General features: G+C 45.8%; 1 protein-coding gene across 2 annotated transcripts in view; it reads left to right on the plus strand.

Moving 5' to 3' along the window:
* Window positions 1–23,036, plus strand: part of cher (filamin A protein cher) — a 130,691-nt gene that overhangs the window by 24,853 nt on the left and 82,802 nt on the right. For both annotated transcript variants that reach the window (XM_037425985.2, XM_075895023.1), the window contains exon 2: window positions 3,517–3,995. In XM_037425985.2, the coding sequence (XP_037281882.2) occupies window positions 3,647–3,995 (349 nt within the window). In that variant the 5' untranslated portion in view covers window positions 3,517–3,646. The remainder of the gene's footprint in view (window positions 1–3,516; window positions 3,996–23,036) is intronic.

Raw genomic sequence — 23,036 nt, forward strand, 5'->3', positions numbered from 1 at the left:
TGCAAAACATGGGCGCCCGTTATGTCCTGGGAAACATTATTAAGAGCCACAACTTCAGCATGACGCGCTGCAAGCAAGCTTTAGGATAGGAACAGTTGGTCACACGTCGGGCTAAGCAGCGTCTGAAGCTTTTCCATGATGTATACTTATCTCGAACTTGTATTCCTCGTGACAGTTACATCTTTCCACCTTATTACGTGTCTGATTGATTTGATTGATTGATTGATTTGTGGGGTTTAACGTCCCAAAACCACCATATGATTATGAGAGACGCCGTAGTGGAGGGCTCCGGAAATTTCGACCACCTGGGGTTCTTTAACGTGCACCCAAATCTGAGCACACGGGCCTACAACATTTCCGCCTCCATCGGAAATGCAGCCGCCACAGCCGGGATTTGATCCCGCGACCTGCGGGTTAGCAGCCGAGTACCTTAGCCACTAGACCACCGTTGCGAGGCTCATTACATGTCTGAACGAGTCGATCACACTTACAAAGTGCGGGAGCACCGATGTAAGACAGCAGCGTTCAGTAATTCTTTTTTTCGCTAAAACGGTTTCCCAGTGGAATCGATTACCTTCGCGATCTTTCCCGCTGTTGGTAGTGATTCATTTTTTCCTTTGTTAGAGTCAAATGAATTGTTCAGTTGATGACGGGTGTCTTGTTGTGCGCTATACATATTGTATTTGTTTTTGTGTATGTTACCCGCTGGAATTTTTCGTACATTTTTGTCAATCTCCGTTACGTTGTGTATTCAGTGTACTTCCTACTATCTGGATAGGCTGTACTGTACTTGCCGCAAATTGAGCTTGTGTTCTGTCTTGTAATCATCTTGTATTCCCCCCACTGTAATGCCCTATGGCGCTGTGGGTATCAAATAAACAAATAAACAAATTATGCATCCGAAGGCCGCCGTGTCAGCGGTATCAAAAAGCGGAAATCAGGAAAGTTCTTCGATGCGTATCATTAAAAAGCAGTATTTAACGGTCCTGTCCTGACACGATTATGAAATGCTCGTACAGTTTAGGCATAACGGAACAGCAATTAGAAGTCGATAAATTTTGAACGTCAGTGCTGCCTTAAAGTAATTTTACTGCCACGAAATCACACTCTTTCTAACATAAGCGTGAGCAGAGTTGTTTAGAAGGGGGAGGGGGCCATAGTTTCGTCGTAGTCCCTCTCCTCCCTCCCCCCTCGGTCTAGTAGAAAGAACATGGTTCACAATAGATGGAAAAAATAAGAGGGGGTGGAAATGAAGCGTTGACATCATCCTTGCGAAAAAATGGCCGCGTATATGCGTGATTCACTGCAAATGTCGTCGGAAGAAGACAGTGTTCTGCCGGCCTTCTTTTGCGCACAGCATCGCATTTTCACTGTAGCCTAAGAAGCACTTGTAATTACGTATCTGTGTATTTTCTACTAAAGAAACACATGACCGAATACTTATACGTATTGATGTTGCACCACTGAAATGCGTAATATTTGCTTTATCAGCAAGTAATAGTCAGCAAGTGCCTAAACGTTGGCCGGGTGGCGGAATCGTGTGATGGATGGACGTATGGACGTATGGACTTACGGACAGACAGACAGACAGACAGACAGACAGACAGACAGACAGACAGACAGACAGACAGACAGACAGACAGACAGACAGATAGATAGATAGATAGATAGATAGATAGATAGATAGATAGATAGATAGATAGATAGATAGATAGATAGATAGATAGATAGATAGATAGATAGATAGATAGATAGATAGACAGACAGACAGATACATAGACAGATAGATAGATAGATAGATAGATAGATAGATAGATAGATAGACAGACAGACAGACAGACAGACAGACAGACAGACAGACAGACAGACAGACAGACAGACAGACAGACAGACAGACAGACAGACAGATAGATAGATAGATAGATAGATAGATAGATAGATAGATAGATAGATAGATAGATAGATAGATAGATAGATAGATAGATAGATAGATAGATAGATAGATAGATAGATAGATAGATAGATAGATAGACAGACAGACAGACAGACAGACAGACAGACAGACAGACAGACAGACAGACAGACAGACAGATAGATAGATAGATAGATAGATAGATAGATAGATAGATAGATAGATAGATAGATAGATAGATAGATAGATAGATAGATAGATAGATAGATAGATAGATAGATAGATAGATAGATAGATAGATAGATAGATAGATAGATAGATAGATAGATAGATAGATAGATAGACAGACAGACAGACAGACAGACAGACAGACAGACAGACAGACAGACAGACAGACAGACAGACAGACAGACAGATAGATAGATAGATAGATAGATAGATAGATAGATAGATAGATAGATAGATAGATAGATAGATAGATAGATAGATAGATAGATAGATAGATAGATAGATAGACATTTCTGCGTTCAAGTATCCCAAGGAAGACTATCGTCTTTTAAAACAGCTCTTGAAACGAAACACCAGTGGTCCTCGATGGCGATTATCGTCAGGAACATGCGTGGCCACAACTGAGTGGACGCATTGAGCTACCAACAACCACAAATGGTACTGCAATCCAACATTGCGAGTGTGAATTCTCACACGAAACCAAAAATATAGATGTTCAAATTGAAAATAAAGAAAAGAAACGCATGCGTACGTGCCGCGAATAGAAGAATGCCGTGAACGGTTGCAACAGGAAACGCATCCTCAAGTTTAGTAGACGCCGGACCGGCGCCGCGTATCTCGGCCGAGCCAGCCTACGCAGACTCCAAGAGGTTCGTTGATAAACTTCCGCTCCTGCTATCAACACACCGACATTAAAACATAAAACCAGAGGAGCGCCAGGACGAAGCCTCACCAAGCGTAGAAATCGAAAGCGTGCAAATGCGGCCAGCGTTGTCCACGCGATCCAATCTATACGCATCTCCACACTGCATTCTCGTCGGCGTTTCTTTTTTCGACATCTTTAGTCTGCCTGTTAAACTACGGAAATAGAATCAGGCGCGGCGGCTGTTCCTGAAGTATTCAAAACGGGCATGACATCTCTTTAGGACCCTCTGTAAACATAAATAAATAAATTAAATAAATAAATAAATAAATAAATAAATAAATAAATAAATAAATAAATAAAGTGCACCTCAATTTCAGGGAAGCCCGCACCTCCAAAGGCACATGGAAGGCTGTAAGCCAGTAAAAAATTTAGTTAGAGAAATAGACACAATATGGAGCACGAGTACACACAAACTATGCAAAGAAGGGGTGGGGTGGGGGACAGTAGTGCGAAGTTGAAAGAGGAGGAGGGGAGAGAGGAGGGCATGTGTAAAACGTGCAGCGCGGCGGCCGACTGACCGACTGACCGACCAGTGCGACTGGCTGGTGCGTGTATCAGCGCGCAGACGGGAGCGCGGCGGAATTCCGGACTTCGCTTTATATACGCGCGGCCTTTCACTTCGGCTCTCCGACTCTCTTTCACTCACGCACATGCTCTTCTTCTGACGCAGGAGGAGGAAAAAAAAAGAACGGAAAGCTTTCGCCGGCGATCCATCCGGAAAGCGGCCGAAAACTAGCGGTCTGCTGCGAAGAGGCGGGCGGAAGTGACGTAACTTTCCTGCACCGGAGGCGAGCTTCACGATGGCTTCGGATCGGCGCGGCAGTCGAGTGGTGGCCTCTTCGAGGGCCGACGACGACGAGGACGCGATGGAGCGCGAACTCGCCGAGGACGCCGTCTGGAAGCGCATCCAGCAGAACACCTTCACCCGATGGGCGAACGAGCACCTGAAGACGGCCAACAAGACGATCGCCTCCCTGGAGACGGACCTCGCCGACGGACTGCGTCTCATCACGCTCATCGAAGTGCTCTCGGGCAAGCAGCTGCCCAAGCACAACAAGCGACCCACGTTCCGCTCGCAGAAGCTCGAGAACGTGTGCGTCGCCCTGAAGTTCCTCACGAACCAGGAGGGAATAAAGCTCGTCAACATCGGTGAGTGCTGCAGACGACGTTTCGGCGCCACCACGCCCCCACGTCCTCTACTCTCCACACTTTCCCAGAACAATTTCCTTCTCCTCATTCCCTTTAAAGCGTCGCTGGTTTGTGATTCGGAGTTTAGGATCCCCTGTCTAAGTGTAAATTGATTGGTGCACCCCTCATTTTACCGACACGATTGATATTACGATGGCTAGTGTGATGTTCGCCACTACTGAGCGCGAAAAAAAAAATTGCTTCGATAGAAATACCGATTTGGGTTTCCAGCTCGAGAATTCTATTTCTTCTCTTTTTCGCGTTAAATTCCAGTTGATAAATCACGCCGACAAGGCTACGATTACTCTCAAAGGTGTACCGTGGTATTAATTTTTTTTTTTTATCAGTGGAATTTCAGTTGGTAAAATATAGGTCGAATAAGGACAATACAGTCGGTGACAGCCGAGCGTTTGTTAAGGCAAAGCACGTACTTTATGTAAAACGACGTGAATCCGTGTCAGATTCAGCAATCTGATGGCGGCTGCAGGATATGCATGCAGGACAGGAGGTGCAATGATTCTCTCTTTCTTTTCGCTCGGCGAATTAAATTATGCTCATATCCGTCCTCCTGTCTGCGCCGCGTGAACTGCAAGATTTCAGCCATGCGCAGGTTCATCAACATCGTTATCGACGCTTGTGTAGGCTACAAGCCTCGACAACTCGCACTTGATTCCCCGCCGTTGTTTAACAAGCTCCGTTCGGTGCGCGAGACCAGCTGCAGCAATCCGAAGAGACGACGCACGTGAGCTTGCTGTAGTGGAGGGCGCTGCCTGCATGGGCGGTGCCTCCCGCCGACCGGTCGGGCTTGAAAAGCGCGCGCTTTCGCGCCGCATGGGTTGCGCCTTCGAAACTGGGCGTCGGCACGCTCAGCTGCGACGCATCACTCGACTCGCAGGGATCTGTGATTCCCGCTTTATCAGTCACTCATATTATTTGTGTGAAAGTGAGGCAGAGGTGAAAGGAAGAAGATAAAGGCAAGCGATATACAGTGTTCTGCATATTGAAATAGAATGTAGCGCTGGGATAGGAGATGCACATGGAGAGCGCTAGGACAGGGCGTAAACTAGAAGCAACAAGATAGGGCGCTAACAACTAGATTCATAATGGAATAATTGGAAGCGCAAACCAACGGGACACAAGAGAGGAGACAAACAAGCACTCTCTTGTGTCCCGTTGGTTTGCGCTTCCAATTATTCCATTATGAATTTGTACCAACTAGCCCGCCTGTCAACCCTACTGCTAACAACTAGCTTTTTACGCCGCAGCACAATATTTGACTTCAAAAAAACAACAAAAAAATTAGTTCCCGACGACAGCATTCCATCATGCCAGAAGCGCGAAGAATCCAGGTATACAGTTATCAAGATATTTGCGCCTTCATTTATTCAGCAAGTATGTGTAACATGCTTACGGATGGGTCATTGCGCATGTGGATTACCCAGGTTTCGAATATATCTCTGGTGCGTTCATCCTCCTAGTTTTTCAAAACCCTTGTGTTGTCAAAGTGTGGCGTGCAAAAAAGAACACACACTTCCTTCAATGCGGAGCGAGATCACTGCCTCTTCCATCCTTGATGGTCCATGCGCTCTCTTGCAGTCTGTGTCCCGCGCTAGCGCTGTTTTCAAAATTCAGTATGTACCAATCGAGCCCGCATAAATACTTTTTTCAGTTCCCTATCTTCGTGCCACTCGTATACTACTTCTGTGCATATTACGATGCGCTATGTTGTCAATCTTCTTCAAGGTCAACCTCGAGAACTAAAGCTTGTAAAACGTAAACGCCCGAGTTATACCACGACGCATATGAAATGACCAAGGAAGATTTCTCGTGTGAGTTGTGAGGTCTCCAAACTGCGCACTGGTTCACAAAGGACATCGGAGTGAAAGGCTTCAGATTCATCTTGACTGCCTGTTGTTCCCAATCGCGTCCACTTCGCGTTCATCGAAACGAAGCCCCGATGGCCTGCGTGAACCATACAGCCTTGGTGGATGCTATCGGGACGTTACATAACCACGGAGTGATCTTGCAACGTGCAAACATCGAAAGCGCGAGCTGTGATTATTAGGTTAAAAAAAGTACGTTCCAGGCAGTTGAATTCGAGACCTTGCCGAAGTGTATTTATTCCCCTCTCGACAAGTTCATTGACGTGCGCGTCGAATGAATCTTCTGTCTCGTTTCGCACTTAATCGATAAGGACTACCCATTCGCGTATCTTTGCGTTTACCTTTTGCATCGTTAGATACCACGAGTGCTTAATCTGTACATGTCATTGTGTCGTCACAGTCGACGAGAAGTATACTGTCAAGGGCGACGCAAACACAGTGAGTTGACATAAAATCCCATGGTGATCCAAAGAGTTAGCACACCAGCCGCCTATTTGTGTCTGTGTTTGCATACATAAAACCGCGGTTTTTGTCGCAAGGTAGACGATTAAAAAGTTACTCCTTGCCCCCCCCCCCCCCCCAACTCCCCCCCCCCCCCTTTGTATTGGTGATGTATTCGAGGTTGCAATAAGAGGTCAGATGCGAATTAGTTCATTGGGTTACACTGAGCCCGTTGTGTTGACAAAATGAAGTTTATTTTTCAAGTGGCAAGGTTGAAATAAAAAGACCGAGATGGAATATTATCCCTTTGTGACAAGCGTTGTGATCACGACACTTGTATATGTTCTAAGGACCCAGTTTAAAGGAGCGGAAATGTTTGAATGAATTGTAGCGTATTTTACACCCAATAATATCAGTTACTACGTAATTAATAATCTGCTTACGGTTAAATCACAAAGCAAATTCAATTACCCACTCAAATTACATCCTGTTGTTGTCTGCTGACCGACAAGCCCTCCCGCGAAAATGTATAAAACTATTTCAAAATTCCCGCCGAAACGCCCAACGTCGAGCGACTCGTTAAACATGTACTACCTTCACCAAAGTCGTTGAGTGTAGCAAAATATTTCACACAGAAGTAACATATCTTAATTTTGGGTAACAAGAGCATTTAATTTACCATTATCTCGGCGTTCATTGTCTACTTGTTGCCACCATTGCACAGAAACGGCAAAAGTAAGTCGCGTGTACACAAACATGAACACACTATACGTCACAAAAATTTACAGGCTTCTTGCAATCCACATCAGGGACGCAAAGCGTGTGGCTAGAGAAAGCATATTGGCCCGTCTCGTCAGTGTCACAGGTGGCCAGTCTGACACACGTGCATTTGCACATTCATGACGTCACGCGCATTCGCATGCATTCGCCGATGGCGCAGGTGCCGAGAGAAAATGCGGCAGGTACGCCTACGACTCATGCTGTGTACGTGAGTCAGCCGCACAGAACGAGACAAGTTCTGCCGCTGCGTCTATATAACCAACGCGTTATGCATAAAATAGCGCGATCAAGCTCAGCAGTTGTCGATGTTCCTGGCAAGCGCTTGACTAGTAATAGTGGTTTGTTTAATGCCCGCAATACACCAGGGTGACATTAATTGTCAAGCACGTGTTTTTCTTCATTTAATTCTTGTAAATAAAAATGAAGGGTTCAACAAGAACGAAGCAAACGAAAACTTATTTTTTTTTTTAGGAAGAGACGACGCGTCGGCCTGGCATGGTAATCATATATCTAAAGAGACAAGAACCTAATGACAAAAGTATACCGCGGTTTGTTGTTACTATCACGACCCCGTTTGCTTACATAGCTCTTCAGGGTGGTGGTGTGAAAAGTGTATATAAAGCCCGCATTGTTGCCGCGATGAGTCGAACGCATGGCTTCTGTATACATGTCCAGATATGTCGCGTATGCTTTCCCCGCCAAGCACGAGTCCATTCATCCTTGCGGCATGGCACAAGGCTCTTTAGGCACAGGTGTAGCCAGCAGCTCGCACCTTTGCCGTCGCAGTAAAACATTCATGTTAGAAGTGTGGTGTTTTAACACACGTAAAGATTCAACTTGATGTAGTTGTCACGGTGTTCTAATGTAGTTTTACTGAACGAAATGCACGAATGACTAATAAAAATAAGGGGGTGGGGAGGAGAGAGTACAGGACAAGTGATGAGCCATAGCACACTATTTGTCCTGTCCTTCCCACGCACCCTCTTTTTTGTGGATTTTGTTCAGAGCAACGACATGACACACACACACACACACACACACACACACGCATATATATATATATATATAAATATATATATATATATGCAAAGAAATCCACAAGGTGTCATCGTTCGTGTTGAAAAAAGCAGCTGCGATATGTCGCAATAAGCTGGAGGCCACTGTCGTAAAGTAGCAAACCTGGGCAGGCACTCGATTAATCTATCACGAAGTTTCTTTTTCTGACGAAAAAATCGAGCATTTTCTTGGTCCCTGATGCAGCCCTGTCACACCCGGAGCAGTGCAGGGTAGCTCTCCGTCGTTTCCTTTTCTTTCAACCCTGCGAGTGCGCGCAAACTGTGCAAGCTCCGTTGTCGCCGCCGGGAAAGGTGTTTCACAATGCGGACCATACAAGGTCTTGTCGACGAGTGGTTTGAGCGTAAGCAGCTGGCGCGTTTATTCACCAGTCATACATCACGATTTCGAACCGGTTATGAAACTTCCCGTGTGTAGTGTGGCTTACTGAGCCGTCGCCTGCCAATGCTTGACGTGTTTTTTTTCTATCGCAAACGAAGGCGACGGCTAGATGTGATCGGGCGCCGTATACAACGGAAGTCCTATTAACAGCACCCTTACACTTATATAACACTAAAATATGTGGGTAAGCTTACATCACCATTTATTTTTCTCGATCGACATCCAGCAACCATTCCGAGCAGTTGCAGACGTGCGTGCTTGCGGAAAATTACTTGCTTGCTTCTAAAACAAATCAATAAAGCACTTCCCAGACATTTCGTTTGTTTAGAAACAAATTTTTTCTTGTTTCTTAAGAAACGATTTCTATACGCCAACTGTCATAATTATGTTGATACGGACAGCCTCAACGTCTGAGGTAGATCACTGCTATTTCAAGAAAATGACAACAAAGAACATCACATTTCTAACCACCCGTCAGGTATGGCCATTAATCCCACTACTTACGCTAACGTTCCTCATAGCAATCAACAGGTGGGATTCGATAAACGTCGGTTTTTTTTGTGCACTCTGTCCACAATTTAATATCAGAATTCTTAATTTCTATTTAAAACCCCGAAGAAAAGGAGCCAAAGAATTTTCGCTGTCGCTTGTCGTTTTCGGTAATCAAACCTACCACATTATACTTCGAAGCGCGACGTAATAGCCACTGATTTATCTCTGGAGGTATATATTCCAATACCGGTCTTACTCCTTCACGAAATTTTCTAAAGGAATTGGTGTTTGCGAGAGAGAGAGAGAGTTGAGGAGGGACTAATAGGGGTTATGAAAGAGGACTGTAATCTTATCTTAAAATGTTGGCTTTCAATTGTTTTTGGCTGTTTCACAATTTTGCTGTATCGAGACACACATGATGGGGCCAGACTTCGAGACAATGACGAATTGTTGCTTTTTCAGACAGTTTCGTGTTTGTCAGCGCCCAGTGACCATGAGGAGCTAGAGCAGGCCGAGAAGAGCCGCTCTTTGCTCCTCCCCGATGCGCCGTTATCAGTGTCGCGTAAGTTGTTTCAACCCTTGACACACGGTGAAGAATGTCTCCGGGTCTTGGCACGTCGTCTAGGCGCGCGTTATCACTTCGCTGTACGTTCGCTACGCTTGTTAATTCGCGATAAAGCCTGTCAGCGATGATCCAGACTCTCAAGCATCCGCAGTGACAGATAACGCAAAACGAAGCACTTCGCAGCCACGAATACCGACAAATGTGGTCCGCTTACGCCGCTCGATTTCAAACTTATGGCAGTAGTCTGCAAAAAAAAAAGAGAAAAAACGTGTGCAAACACGGCCGAAACAGAGCGTCGCCCGCCGACGTGTGCGTCTCTGTGCCGGATGACGAAGTTTTCTTTTTTTATTTACTTTGGGTCCCCGCTTGACGCATAGCTTCCTGTCATCTTCCTGTCAGACACCTATGGAGGGGCATAGTCCACCTATAGAACACATTTGAATTGTCGAAGAAAAATAAATATCTGCCTACGGGATAAGTTGGCTTCTTACACAGCGCAGGGGTCTGAAATTCACTCTGCCAGTGGGCCGCTGTCACGCAATTCAGTCCCGCAAAGGACGGGGCGTGAAGGAGAAAACGATGAGAGGGAGGGTGGTTGTTAGTACAATTTGCCAGGAAATTCTGCCAATAAGTTTTTTTTTTATACTTCATATACAGGTCATTTCTGAAGGAGACCTGGTGCAAGGATTTGAACAACATGTTGATATCCATCTTCAAAAAGACTCAAATATTGACGCCGGTTGTGCAACGCAATTTTTTCCCACGGTTATGTTTCAAAACAGGGTGAACACGTTGCATGCCCAGCGGAGGCAATTCCTTAGACTAGTGAGGTCTGAGAAGCTCACGAACATATTTAATTAGAAAATAAAAATAATAAATTTGGGGCGAAGGCAGTCATGTGCGGGCTGCGGTCTTTCTTTCTTCCTTTCTTTCTTTCTTTCTTTCTTTCTTTCCTTCTTTCCTTCTTTCTTTCTTTCTTTCCTTCTTTCTTTCTTTCTTTCTTTCTTTCTGTCGCAGTGGCGAACAATACCTTTGATATCATCCGGCCAAACACGTACGTCCCTCGAGAGTCCAGACAGCGTAATCTAAAACCAGGCGCCATGCTACCTGGAAAATCGATGCGCCTCGCAGCGTGGGAAGCACCGAAGGAATACATCACATTCTCACGTTACAAACATCGATGTGACCCGCATTTTGTCGCGTGTAGCCAATGCTGCAACAACAGCGTACACTTAATTGACCGTAACTTTGGGAAACGACAAAAAGAAGATGGTTATTCTCGCGGGAGACGTAAAAAAATTGTCGATCACAGCGATTACAGAAAAAATCACAGCATATCCATGGAGTGAATGATGATGAGTGGGGTGAAGCGTTTGTCAGTCCATCCGTGCTTCCGTCAGTCCATTCGTTCTTGCTTCCGTCCGTCCGCGCGACCATCCGTGTGTCCGTCCGTGAGTCCGTCCATTCGTCTGTCTGTCCATCCATCCGTGCGTCCGTCCTTGCATCTATCTAGTGAACACTCCAGGTATTGTCATCTCCATGTCGCACCTCCGTGGTACATACCCACTCTAGAACGGGTATGTGCCACCGGTGGCTACGTACTACTCCATACATACGGAGGAGCGACAGACCCACGCCCTAAGTAGCTTCGCCCCTAAAACTCATCTCCTCATGAAGGGAAAGTGTCGCGTGAGAAATAGCTTTGTTCAGTAAGCATGTTCACTTCTCACACACTCTTTTCCAAACTGTCTCTCCTCTGTCTTCATCCTTCCCTTATATCGACATGCAGACGGTTGTGCTAGTCAGTGCATGCAAGCGCAAACACCGGCATGGTTTCGAACGTGTCTGTCCATATATAGCAGATACCTTGAAAGCAAGCTTCCCTGCAGTAAGAGTGTCTAGACGAAGAAGCCTGCTTCAGTGATTATTTTTGTTGTATAGGCCGCTGCCAACAGGCAAATTCGAACTATTCATTTTCTTAGTAACCGCGTTGTCACGTTAAATGCGAGTCTGTTACTGATAAGCTCCCACGTGTTACAATTGACTGTGGGCCACCTAACCGTGTTGGGTTGTTTCTCTGTAATGCTTTAGAGCAAAATCATTGGTTGATCATGTTGACGACACCACTCACGACGTTTTCCAGCAGAAGCGCAGTGTGCAGAAGCGTCGATTATGGCGGAATGAATCGACTTAAGGCAAAGTTGTGCTTAGGTAAAATTAAGTGCCCCCTGAAGTGTGACGACGAAAATCGGGCATGTCTAAATCAAACTGCCCTTGGTCGTTTTACAAAAAGCGTTCAGTGCAGTCGAGGAAGCTCAGGCGCTTGTGAGTCAGTTACCGATACGTTTGCGTAGGACACATGGGACACGTTGCTTTCGAGAACTCGTGATGTCAGATTGATCTTGTTCGTTGAGGCGCACGATGCGACGTTGTAGATGAACGGCTGCTCCGTAAGGATATCCTCAAGAATCTCAATCGTTGTATTCAGTTCTTGCTTTGCTTTACTTTTTTTAGGAGCAAAGCTCCTTAAGGCGTGGGCTGTGCGTCCCCTGTATGTAGCCACCTCTCGTTCAGTTCTTGCAGTGTTCACTAGATGGCGGTACTTGTAGCTGACGGCATTAAGTATTACGCTAGCCACCGCCCGATCTAAAGGGTACAGCCATATCCATCCATCCATCCATCCATCCATCCATCCATCCATCCATCCATCCATCCATCCATCCATCCATCCATCCATCCATCCATCCATCCGTCCGTCCGTCCGTCCGTCCGTCCGTTCGTCCGTCCGTCCGTCCGTCCGTCCGTCCGTCCGTCCGTCCGTCCGTCCATCCATCCATCCATCCATCCAAAAGATGCAAGATGTTATAAACTAGACGGCGGTACGTGTAGTTGATTATGAAAGATGCGAGGTGTTATAAAATAGGAATGATGCCACATATGGCGCGTGTCATCGTTCGATATAGTGCGGCGACGTACGCCAGGGGGAGCGTTGCAATAAAATCGAGTAGGCAAAATGTACGGAGGATTCATGGTTTACCAGGTTTACCTCCGGAGCTTTGCCCACTCATCATCATTCACTTCGTGGATGTGGCGGCACTTTTTTTTTTATTTGGAGAGAATACATTTACCGCCTTGCTATAGCAGCATGACCATTACTGCCTATGCCAAATCGCAAGCAAGATATAATATTTTTGGGATGTTGCTTCCTTGCTTTCAGTGCGCAAAGCATGTACACCGAGACTGTTTGATGTCCCGTACAAAGCGCAAAGGAACGGCTGGTCGGACATTGGAACCTCTCAAAACCAGTTGGAAAGTCGGTGCAAACACGTTCGACGCGCGCATTTCTTGGCACGAATATAGTCGCGCCGCTGATTGTTTGCTTTTACGTGTGCAACTTCCCGCTTAAGGAAAAAGAGCGCTCCGGCAAGGTATACGTGAACAGTCGTAAGTCTATCGGTGTTGCAGCATGTGCACATCGTCGAACGGTAGTGTAAAAAAAAAAATACATTCTGAGGGCTTACGAGCTGAAATCCCGATACCGTTGCGAGGCATGCCGTAGTACGCGTCAAATAATATTGACCACCTGTATATAAATGTTTCTACATTTAGACTTCAATCTAAATGCAGCAGCCATGCCCGGGAACCACACCAACGTCCTCTACCTTAACAAGCGCGAAACTGTCCTCAATAGGCTACCACGATGTGCATACAATACGTAAGAATGCGCATTATTAAGGCGAACGCCTTACGTATCTCAGCAAACACAAAAAAAAACATGTCCTTAGGTGTCAGCGTTAGTGCGAAAAAAACATCGTGACGCGATGACGTCAATCAATGACGTCAGATCGCAAGCATTTGTGGCATCCATCATGACGTCACTATGGCATGATGACGTAACATACCAAGGCTTCGTCGCTTGGTCTAAGATGGACCGATCACGGAGGCAGTGCAAAGTCACGTGAGATGCAGAAAGCTTAAGTAGGGTGTGGAAAAGTAAGGATAAATACGTAGACTAAGTGGAAGAAGAATAAGATAGCCTTCGCATTCGAGTCTTCATATGCCAACGCGTAAAGAGCACCGCTTTTATTTTTGTTTTTTTTTCGTGTCAATAATCACGTTACGGCTTAAACATCGCGCCACGTGTCACGCCGGTACCGCGATTCGTACCCGGGCGTGCCTTCACGAAGCCGCTTAGACGGGAATCGCGGAAACCTGATGCCAGACTGCGAAGGAATGCGGTAGCCTCAGCACGCAGGCCTGTTTTGCACGCCTGCAACCACCGCCTGCAACGCCGCAAACCACCGAGCACGCCTGCACCACCGCACGCCTGCAACCGCCGAGCAGGCGTGCGGCGTGCAGGCGTGCAGGTTTGCAGGCGTGCATCGCACGCCTGCAAACCACCGAGCAAAAGCGCGAGAGGTCGCTAAGCGGAGCTTGCAATACGCCGATCCTTCTCCGCCAAATGGACGACGCGAGCTTCTATATGTACGCGCACGCTTCGGCTGCCTTTCTTTACACGAGGCCCCATCAGCTTAAAAGAAAAAACAAAGCGACGCCGCTGGCCCCCGATACCAGAACTGTCTGGGTCAACCAGGAAAAAACAAAAAACAAAAAATAGGACGCCGGGTAAGGAGGAGAGTGGCCTAGTGAGCTGAGAGAGAAAGCAGCCGCCACGAAAGCCGCAGCCAACTCGATTTTACTTTCGCTCTTATTAAAGCTTCGCGTCTGGATCGTTGCCCTTAGTCGCATTGGCCAGCGAGTCCGGCGTGGTGGCCATTCGAAACTTTCCTGGCGCACGCTATTCGCGAACCTTTAATAACCTGCAAGGAGGTCTGTCTCTTCGTTGGGATGAATCTATGTTTTATTTGCGAATGGAAGTTAGCGCTTCAGATTATACAGCCGTTCGGTAAGAACAGTACTTTGTCGAACGGCCATGGGGCTTCGTGAAGGTATCTTTGTGTCTGAAGTATCATGAGTGTTATATGTGAAGCACACACACACACACACACACACACACACACACACACACACACACACACACACACACACACACACACACACACACACACACACACACACACACACACACACACACACACACACACACACACACACACACACACACACACACACACACACACACACACACACACACACACACAAAACTCCTTATTGAGGCCAGTTTATACCCACAAATTGGCACTCTTGAACACTTTTCTCGCAAGCGTGCTTGTCATTTATTGTTAACAAAACATTCTAGCCCTACTTTTTTTATGAGTACACAACACACTTCCTGTCATACAATTATCTGTCCCTATCTCATCGAAGATAGCGCTGGAATATTTTAAGTGAGAATCATCTGAGCTTTCTATACGCGAAACTACGTCACTGTATCATCTTTGATTTTTCTGCCCTGTGAAACACGATGTGCAATGACTGCAGCCCCTTTTTTATCCTTTACTACCTAGACGCCGTTTTCGCTTTACGTTGAAGGTAGGTCGTAAATCCTGTACCTTATCACATTTCTTTTTCGAGTTTCCGTTGCACAGGAGATGTTTTTATCGCTTTACGAGCACCTTTCTGCCAGACTAGGACAGCAAAACATCCTATATAAGTATACGCACAGTGGCCGCTCCGAAAACTGCGTTAAATGTGGAGACCAAGTATCTCTTGCACATACTGTGGCGATATGAATGTAACAATACACGTCAGTAGGCATGTTGCATTCTTATCGTCTTTTTTTTTTAGCTGATAATTTCAGGAAAGGTAAATAATGAAGTTTCTTCTGGAGCGTCTTAGTATAAGTCCGCAAGTACCGACGACAAGCAAGTGACGACCGAGAACACAGCAGACTACTACTCCGCGTACTACAGAACTAAGAAAACGCAGCAGAAAATGACACGACCACCGGCGAGCACTTACAGCGAGTACCAACTCGATCACGAACTAGCTCTATTGACAACTAAGCTTTGATCAGCCTTCCCTCTGCCCCATTACGCTTCTTTCCCAGTGGCATTTGCACTTGGGCAACGGTGTCAGCTTGTTTCGTTGAAAGCACGCGTTCACCCAACTCTCTATGAAGTGCACCAAATACCTGTCGATGCATCGATCAGTATACAATATGTATTGTATACAATATGTATACAATATGTATACAAAGTGTAGAGCACGAACTATACCAAAACACTATTTGCTGGACTACAAAGAACAAGCCCTCTCCTAAAACATAACTTTCTGTGTATACGTATCGCTTCGAGATAGTGTCCTGGTCTCGGAGAAAGTGCATGTTTTCCATGCCAGTGCTTTGTTGTATGCCTCACGCATGCTTCGCTTTAAGGGCTTATCATTAGTGCATCATACCTTTTCTTACTACAAGAATCAGCATTTGGACCAGGCCGAACTGTCGTTAGCTCGACCGCAGTGGTCGCATTTCAATGGAGGTGCAATACTAGAAGCCCGTCTACTTAAAAAAGAAATGAACAATAATGAAACTCCAGATGGTAAACTTTTGCGGCTTCCTCCACTAAGGTGCTCCTCGTAATCAGATCGTGGTGTTGGAACGCTAAATTTCAAAATATCATTATCAGGACTTGGTACGGATACCAGTTTCTGTGGGGCCAATACCCATAGTTGTGAAATTCTCGCGGGAAAAATTCTCATCTCTCGGTCACGACAGGCAGAACAGGGTGGCTACCCTGTAGTTGTACGCTTCAAACTGGGCGTTCGATACAGGCGATGCCGGGATCAAACGGATCCCGGCTCGTTTCCGGCGTATTACCTGTAATGAACTGGCAGCTGCGACTGCATGTTGGCGGCGAGAAAGCACAATGGCCGTCGTCCAACGTCGCCCTCCTACCATTGTGGCAGACAGTGGGCTCTGAACAACAACAACAACAACAACAACAACAACAACAACAACAACAACAACAACAACAACAACAACAACAACAACAACAACAATAATAATACTAATAATAATAATGATAATAATAATGATAATAATGATAATAATAATAATAATAATAATAATAATAATAATAATAATAATAATAATAATAATAATAATAATAATAATAATAATAATAATGAATACACAAAAATGCGTACTACACGTACTGAGTAAACTTGCCTGTTACACGAGCGCATTATACGTATAATGAGCACCTCATTATTGAAGTAAACAAGCGTGTTATACAAAGGCAGCTGTCACACACGTGTCAAAGCCAAGAATCCCTATAAACCTACGTAGGTGAACGTGTAACATGAACACTATTAAAAGACATTCCCAGGAAGGCAGTAAAATGTTTTATAAACAAATTCCTAACAAATGAAGAAAAAAGTCGCATGCTTTCCTGAAACTCGGTTGCTCATTCATATGTACATCATTCTTTTGTTGTTGTTGTTTTTTTTTTTTTGAGAAGTGCGATCGCCAGCGTAGTAATCGGTCACCAAATGACCAGCCATACAGCACGGAAGAAAAAAAATGTATAGTTTCGTTTCTCGCGTGCGCAGTTCACGTTTTCGTGACAGATATAGTGGTCACGATATAGTGACCACGTAGCGCACGGACGGACGTCAGCCGGACAAAGCTGTCGCGGAAAGGCACGGGGACACTGTGTGTTCGTTAGCGGCCACCCTTCGGTTCCGGACGCAAGTGTCGGTTCGTTATACACAACGGAGCGAGTGACGGCCGCTGACTTGTCGCCCGGCGTCGACTGCAGTCACACGCGCCGCGGCTATGCGCGTTTCCGCGCCGAAGTTGAGGCGGTTAAGCCGAACTCGATCGACGCGCAGGCCCGGTGCTCGGAAGCCAGGCTGGCTCGCGCAGGGCCGCATGAAAGTATACCGCTGCCACCTTGCGAATAATATTGGCAAAGTTTGCACTAAAGTCACGCAAGGCTACACGCACGGATTTTGGGTGATTCTGAAAACTGAGATGGTTGTTTCTAAGTTGCTTACATGCCGTTGCTAGGCTTTAGCTATATGGCCCCGCCGCGGTGGTCTAGTGGCTAAGGTACTCGGCTGCTGACCCGCAGGTCGCGGGATCTAATCCCGGCTGCGGCGGCTGCATTTCCGATGGAGGCGGAAATGTTGTAGGCCCGTGTGCTCAGATTTGGGTGCACGTTAAAGAACGCCGCAGGTGGTCGAAATTTTCGTAGCCCTCCACCACGGCGTCTCTCATAATCATATGGTGGTTCTGGGACGTTAAATCCCACATATCAATCAATCAGGCTTTAGCTATAGGTGATGCAGGGCTGTTCATTCGTTGATTCTCAGCGCGTAGAAGTTTGAGCGAAACCACAGACAGTAACAGACACGACACGGTTGTCGGAACTACACAGACGGGAACTGGCGCTGAAACAAAGCTTCCGCACTTCTCATAGAACTACGGGAAGGTCGTCCTTGGCGGCCCTCCATCATTTCCAGGATTTCTCGCAGTCGCGCATGCAGTGGCGTTTCGCGTTGCCTATGGTGTTGGGCGAGCTGTTGCGTTTTTCATCTTTAGTGGACCAGTAGTGAGCGGTGGGGTTAATACAATTTCTGTGGTACATACCCGTTCACGATGGTGATAGTTTTTAACGTGACAGGGTTAAAGAGCTCGCTTTGCAGAAATCCCGGTGCGCACGCTCTTAGAGACACAAGAAGGTTTGCCGCTTGTCAGATTTCTTGCTCAAGAAATTATAGTTCTTTGAAATGATCATTTATATATTGATTTCAATTGTTAATTCTTTACCTAATTTATCCTGAGGTAACCTTATGGTTGTCCAATTTTATAATCCCTACACGTCTGAATAATTAATTTTTCTTCCTCAAAAATTGAAATTCATTTTCCTCCGTTACATTACCCGCCGGTTTAATGGCCAATCCCTTGTGGTGGGTACGAGCCATGGCATACAGGTACAAGCAAGCAAGCAAGGCTTGAAAAGGTCGTTTGCGTTGCAAGAGGGTGCTCTACTAGAGAGCCATGCATCTGCTTGGAAATACAGTGAAAATAACTTACTCTGCTTGTAAATGCAGTGACAAAAGCAACTTGCATACCGAACAAAACACATTCGTCCTGTATACACGCTTCACGACGCAACGTGCAATATCGCAGTAATAGTGCGTGGTACAGCGTGCATTGCGATCGGATGTCAGAACATGTGATTATCAAGAGTTCTCGTTTTAAAGCCGACCACTCCTTACAAAAGGGACACACGTTGCGGCGCGTATTCCTTCAAGGCCACGAAGTGGGTGCATAGCATGCAAGCTCGAAAGCATTTAACGTGCACTATTGTCCGTGGTTTAAAGCATGACACACATTACACAGAACGCAGACGTATGCGAAAGCTTTATGGACACAAGTCATATTGAACTAAATGGGGAGGGCTCAGTGTACCCAAGCTTGATGTAATGTGCCGCATGTTGGCTCTCAAAAACGCCTGGGCACTCTTAGAGAACTCATCGTATCGAGGCAGGCAACTCGTAGTGTATCTGCTAGGAACCTCTAGAATATTTTGTTTTTGTTTTTGGTTTAGCAAATGACACGTGACCAGCTGCTGAGCAGCCACCGGCGTATTACACACATGTTATAAAATCTTTGCAACAATGGCGAAACGATTTTCCAGTTCAAGAACTTATAGAAATGCCCCCTACCGACATGAGCGAACTAATAGCATTTAAAAGCCTATCTGAGGAACAACGCCGGAAATTCCGGGCGAAAAGACGTTGGACATTTACAAACACGTCTCTCCCCTCCGAAGTCCGTGACCTAAACTGGCTTAGGGAATGGGAGGCTTTACCAACGGCCGACCGCCTTGCGGCGTGGGGCGTGGCGCCCTCCGCCACATGCCCGCAATGCGGTCGCGTCGAAACGCTGAACCATGTCTTCCATGAATGTATAGTAGAGCGCACCTTTTGGCACATGGTTACCAGAATGTTGCAAATAAGTATGCAGTGGAAGTCTAGCCACAGGGATAACTTCGTTGAACTCTTAATGGCTATCGGAGCCTTCGTCTTACGGGAAGGAAGGGGACTGGCCTGCCTGAGGGGACGCACTCAGAGAGCCATGTTTCCTCTACTACATCGGCTAAGAAACGTAATGCTTATGCATCTTAACGCAGAACTAGTCATGCTGGGAGAGGAGACTTTCCTGCGACGCTGGTCTACGCGATTCGTTATCGTAAAGAAACAACAGAGTGTCCATGCCTTTCCTCCCCTTTTGAGGAGGTGGGCTAGAGCTTGTACCACTGTGACATTACAGTGTGTATTTTCCTTTTCTTCTTTAGAAACATGTCCTTTTTGTGCAAAATTGTTCTTGAGCGCGAGAGCAAACTGTCCCCACAGGTGAATGCAGAACATCACCCTACACTGTGGATGTCGCAGTGGTACAAGCTCTAGCCCACCTCCTCAATAGAGGAGGACACTTTGTTGTTTTTTTACGATAATGAATCGCGTAGACCAGCGTCGAAGGAAAGCCTCCTCTCCCAGCGTGACTACTTCTGCGTTAAGATGCATAGGCATTACGTTTTCTTAGCCGATGTAATAGAGGGGGGGGGGTAGAAAAAGTGGGTAACGGTTAGAGCACCAGGTACTCTACTATGGGAGAGCTTAAAGCCGTCCCCAAACTGCGCGCAACATAGGGCACGTTTAACGCTACTCGTGATGCTTCATAGGATCATTTCTGTAGAGGAAACATGGCCGGGGGGAGGGGGGGGTTAGAGAAAGTGGGTAACGATTTAGAGTACTTGGTACTCTACTATGGGAGAGCTTAGAGCCGTCCCGTAGTCCTAGGAAGGACTCAATGGCCGATGACGGTACAATGTTACCTTTGTGAAGCCACACTCTTCGCCGTTGTCATGAACATTTGACTTCACCACACAAACACACGTTTGGGTCACTGGTTTTGTGTCGCATGCTTGAACGTTCTCGTAAATACTGTCTGAAATTCTGACATTGTTTCTCATCCAAACGTAATATTTTAGACAGTAACGACAGGCCTTTAACTCACAATATGCCTAGCATTCAGGCAAACAGAAGAAAAGTACTATCGATTTAAGCGGAAAACGCCTAGTACAACCGTCTTCCCCGCGTGAAGGGCAGGCGGGTGGTGGCGGCGCTGCGGACAGAGCTTTCATTTTTTTTCTTATGTTGTATTAGAAATTTTGTAGCTGGAAAGTGAGATGGACTAGCACATTTTAAGAATTAATTTTTGGAGTGCCACATTTTATAAATTAATTTTACACCTTTCGTTTTGAAGTTACAATCCAGCTGAATCAATGAGTACATGAAAAAATGGCAATCCTGCAATACCTCGAAATATAGTGATAGCTTTATTCATTAATATTTAACAGCTGAGCGCACTTGAAAAAGCGTATGGTTCTTCAGATTTCTCAATCAGCACGTCATAGATTGTGAAGTACAAAAGTAAGTTATTGGAAAACAACATATGTGCCACTATAGGTAGGAATGTAGTGAAGGTGGCAAGCTACCAAGGTACGACACGGTGGTCTAACCTCAATGTGATTCAACGCAAGGGAACTGCGGACATTCAAAGTAGAGTCACGTATTTCTATGAAAGTGAAAGGAGTAGAGTGCGCGGATGAAGTAGGTTTCTTGTTTTTAAATTTATACCAGACACGAAGGAAAAAGAATTCACACAGGATACAGTAGCAAACTATCATACATCATGCAGCTCGGCAACGAGTCTCCGTGGAAAATGGTTGTATTCAAAACATTCTTTGGACAAGTGACTCCCCATTCTTGAAATATGTTTAGCTGATGTTTCATGCCGAAATAAAATCGAACTTCTGCGCACTTTGATCTCTGCATTTTTTCTTTTCGTCTATACTTAAACATTACTTAAGTCCCTATACAGCAAGTCGCATCACTTCGACGAGTAGTCTATATTGGAAGCTTCATGAATTGCCAGGCCATATATGGCCACATGTATACATACTACCAATTATTGCAAACTCTTGATTAATTGATATGTGGGGTTTAACGTCCCAAAATCACCATATGATTATGAGATACGCTATAGTGGAGGGCTCCGAAAATTTCTACCCCCTGGGGTTCCTTAACGTGCACCCAATATCGCAAACTTTTACCTTTGCACAGCTAATTGACTGTCGTATACAGGACTTTATGTAAATTATGCGTGGTGTGTGAAGAAAATAAAACCAGCAGCCTTGCGCTATAAGGAAAACCAGGGCTAGTGAGGTTTTGCATGTCTTAGCCCGACGCCTTTGTTTCTTTTTTTCTTTTTTTCCTTTTTTCTTACTTTCTCTCTCTTTTTCTTTCTTTCTTTCTTTCTTTCTCATTGCACTACGCTGTTTCTTAGAGAAGAGACAGACAGAAACATAAAGACAGAGAAGTTAACCAGAAGAAGGCTCCAGTTTGCTACTCTATGCTTGGGAAGGGAAGAAGGGGTGTAAAAGAGTAAAAGAGAAGAAGAAGATTCAGTGAGTATGAAAAAAAGATGTATTGACTGGAGCACTATAGGAAGCCTCCTAACTGTTTCATTTTTCCATGCCAGGAATCGGATACTCATCTATGCGCTTAGGTGAGCAACGATTCACCTGTGACAGGCAACAACGATGGTCACGTGTTCATATCCAGGCAACAATTAAACGCGGCAACGTGAAAGGACAAGTCACCTCGATAAAGGATCGGACGCCGTGTAAAGAATGGCTTATCTCCGACGAGCGCACGACTGACAGAGCATCAAATATTGAAAAAACTGCGCTTACAAATACGTGCGTCATAGGCGCGTTTTCGAGGGCCAAACATTTAGCGCGACAGTGTTTAAGAGCTCGTTTCGCAGAAATTCCGACGTCGGCGTTGGCCGTGGGCGAGAAATTATCTTCTTGTGACCGATTGATTGATGATTGATTGATTTGTGGGGTTTGACGTCCCAAAACCACCATTTGATTCTGAGAGACGCCGTAGTGGAGGACTCCGGAAATTTTGACCACCTGGGGTTCTTCAACGTGCACCCAAATCTGAGCACACGGGCCTACAACATTTCCGCCTCCATCGGAAATGCAGCCGCCGCATCCGGGATTCGATCCCGCCACCTGCGGGTCAGCAGCCGAGTGCCTTAGCCACTAGACCACCGCGGCGGGGCCTTCTTGTGACCGAAAAATTGAGGGAGCTGCGAACGAAATAAATTATAAAAATTTCCTGGTCCGAGTGAGGATCAAACCACCCGAGTGATAAGCAGGTGTCCTGACACGCAGCCAGCGTGTGTTAGAAAATGCAGTTAAATAACTGCCTCTGCTTGGAAATTCAGTGAAAATAACGTTTGCGATTTACAAATGCACGCGTCCTGTATACAAGCTTCACAACACAACGTGTGATATTGCGGTAATATTGCACGTTACGAGCGTAGATTGCCATCGAACA

Source organism: Rhipicephalus microplus, chromosome 5 (assembly GCF_043290135.1).
Source record: "Rhipicephalus microplus isolate Deutch F79 chromosome 5, USDA_Rmic, whole genome shotgun sequence".
NCBI classification, from domain to species: Eukaryota; Metazoa; Arthropoda; class Arachnida; order Ixodida; family Ixodidae; genus Rhipicephalus; species Rhipicephalus microplus.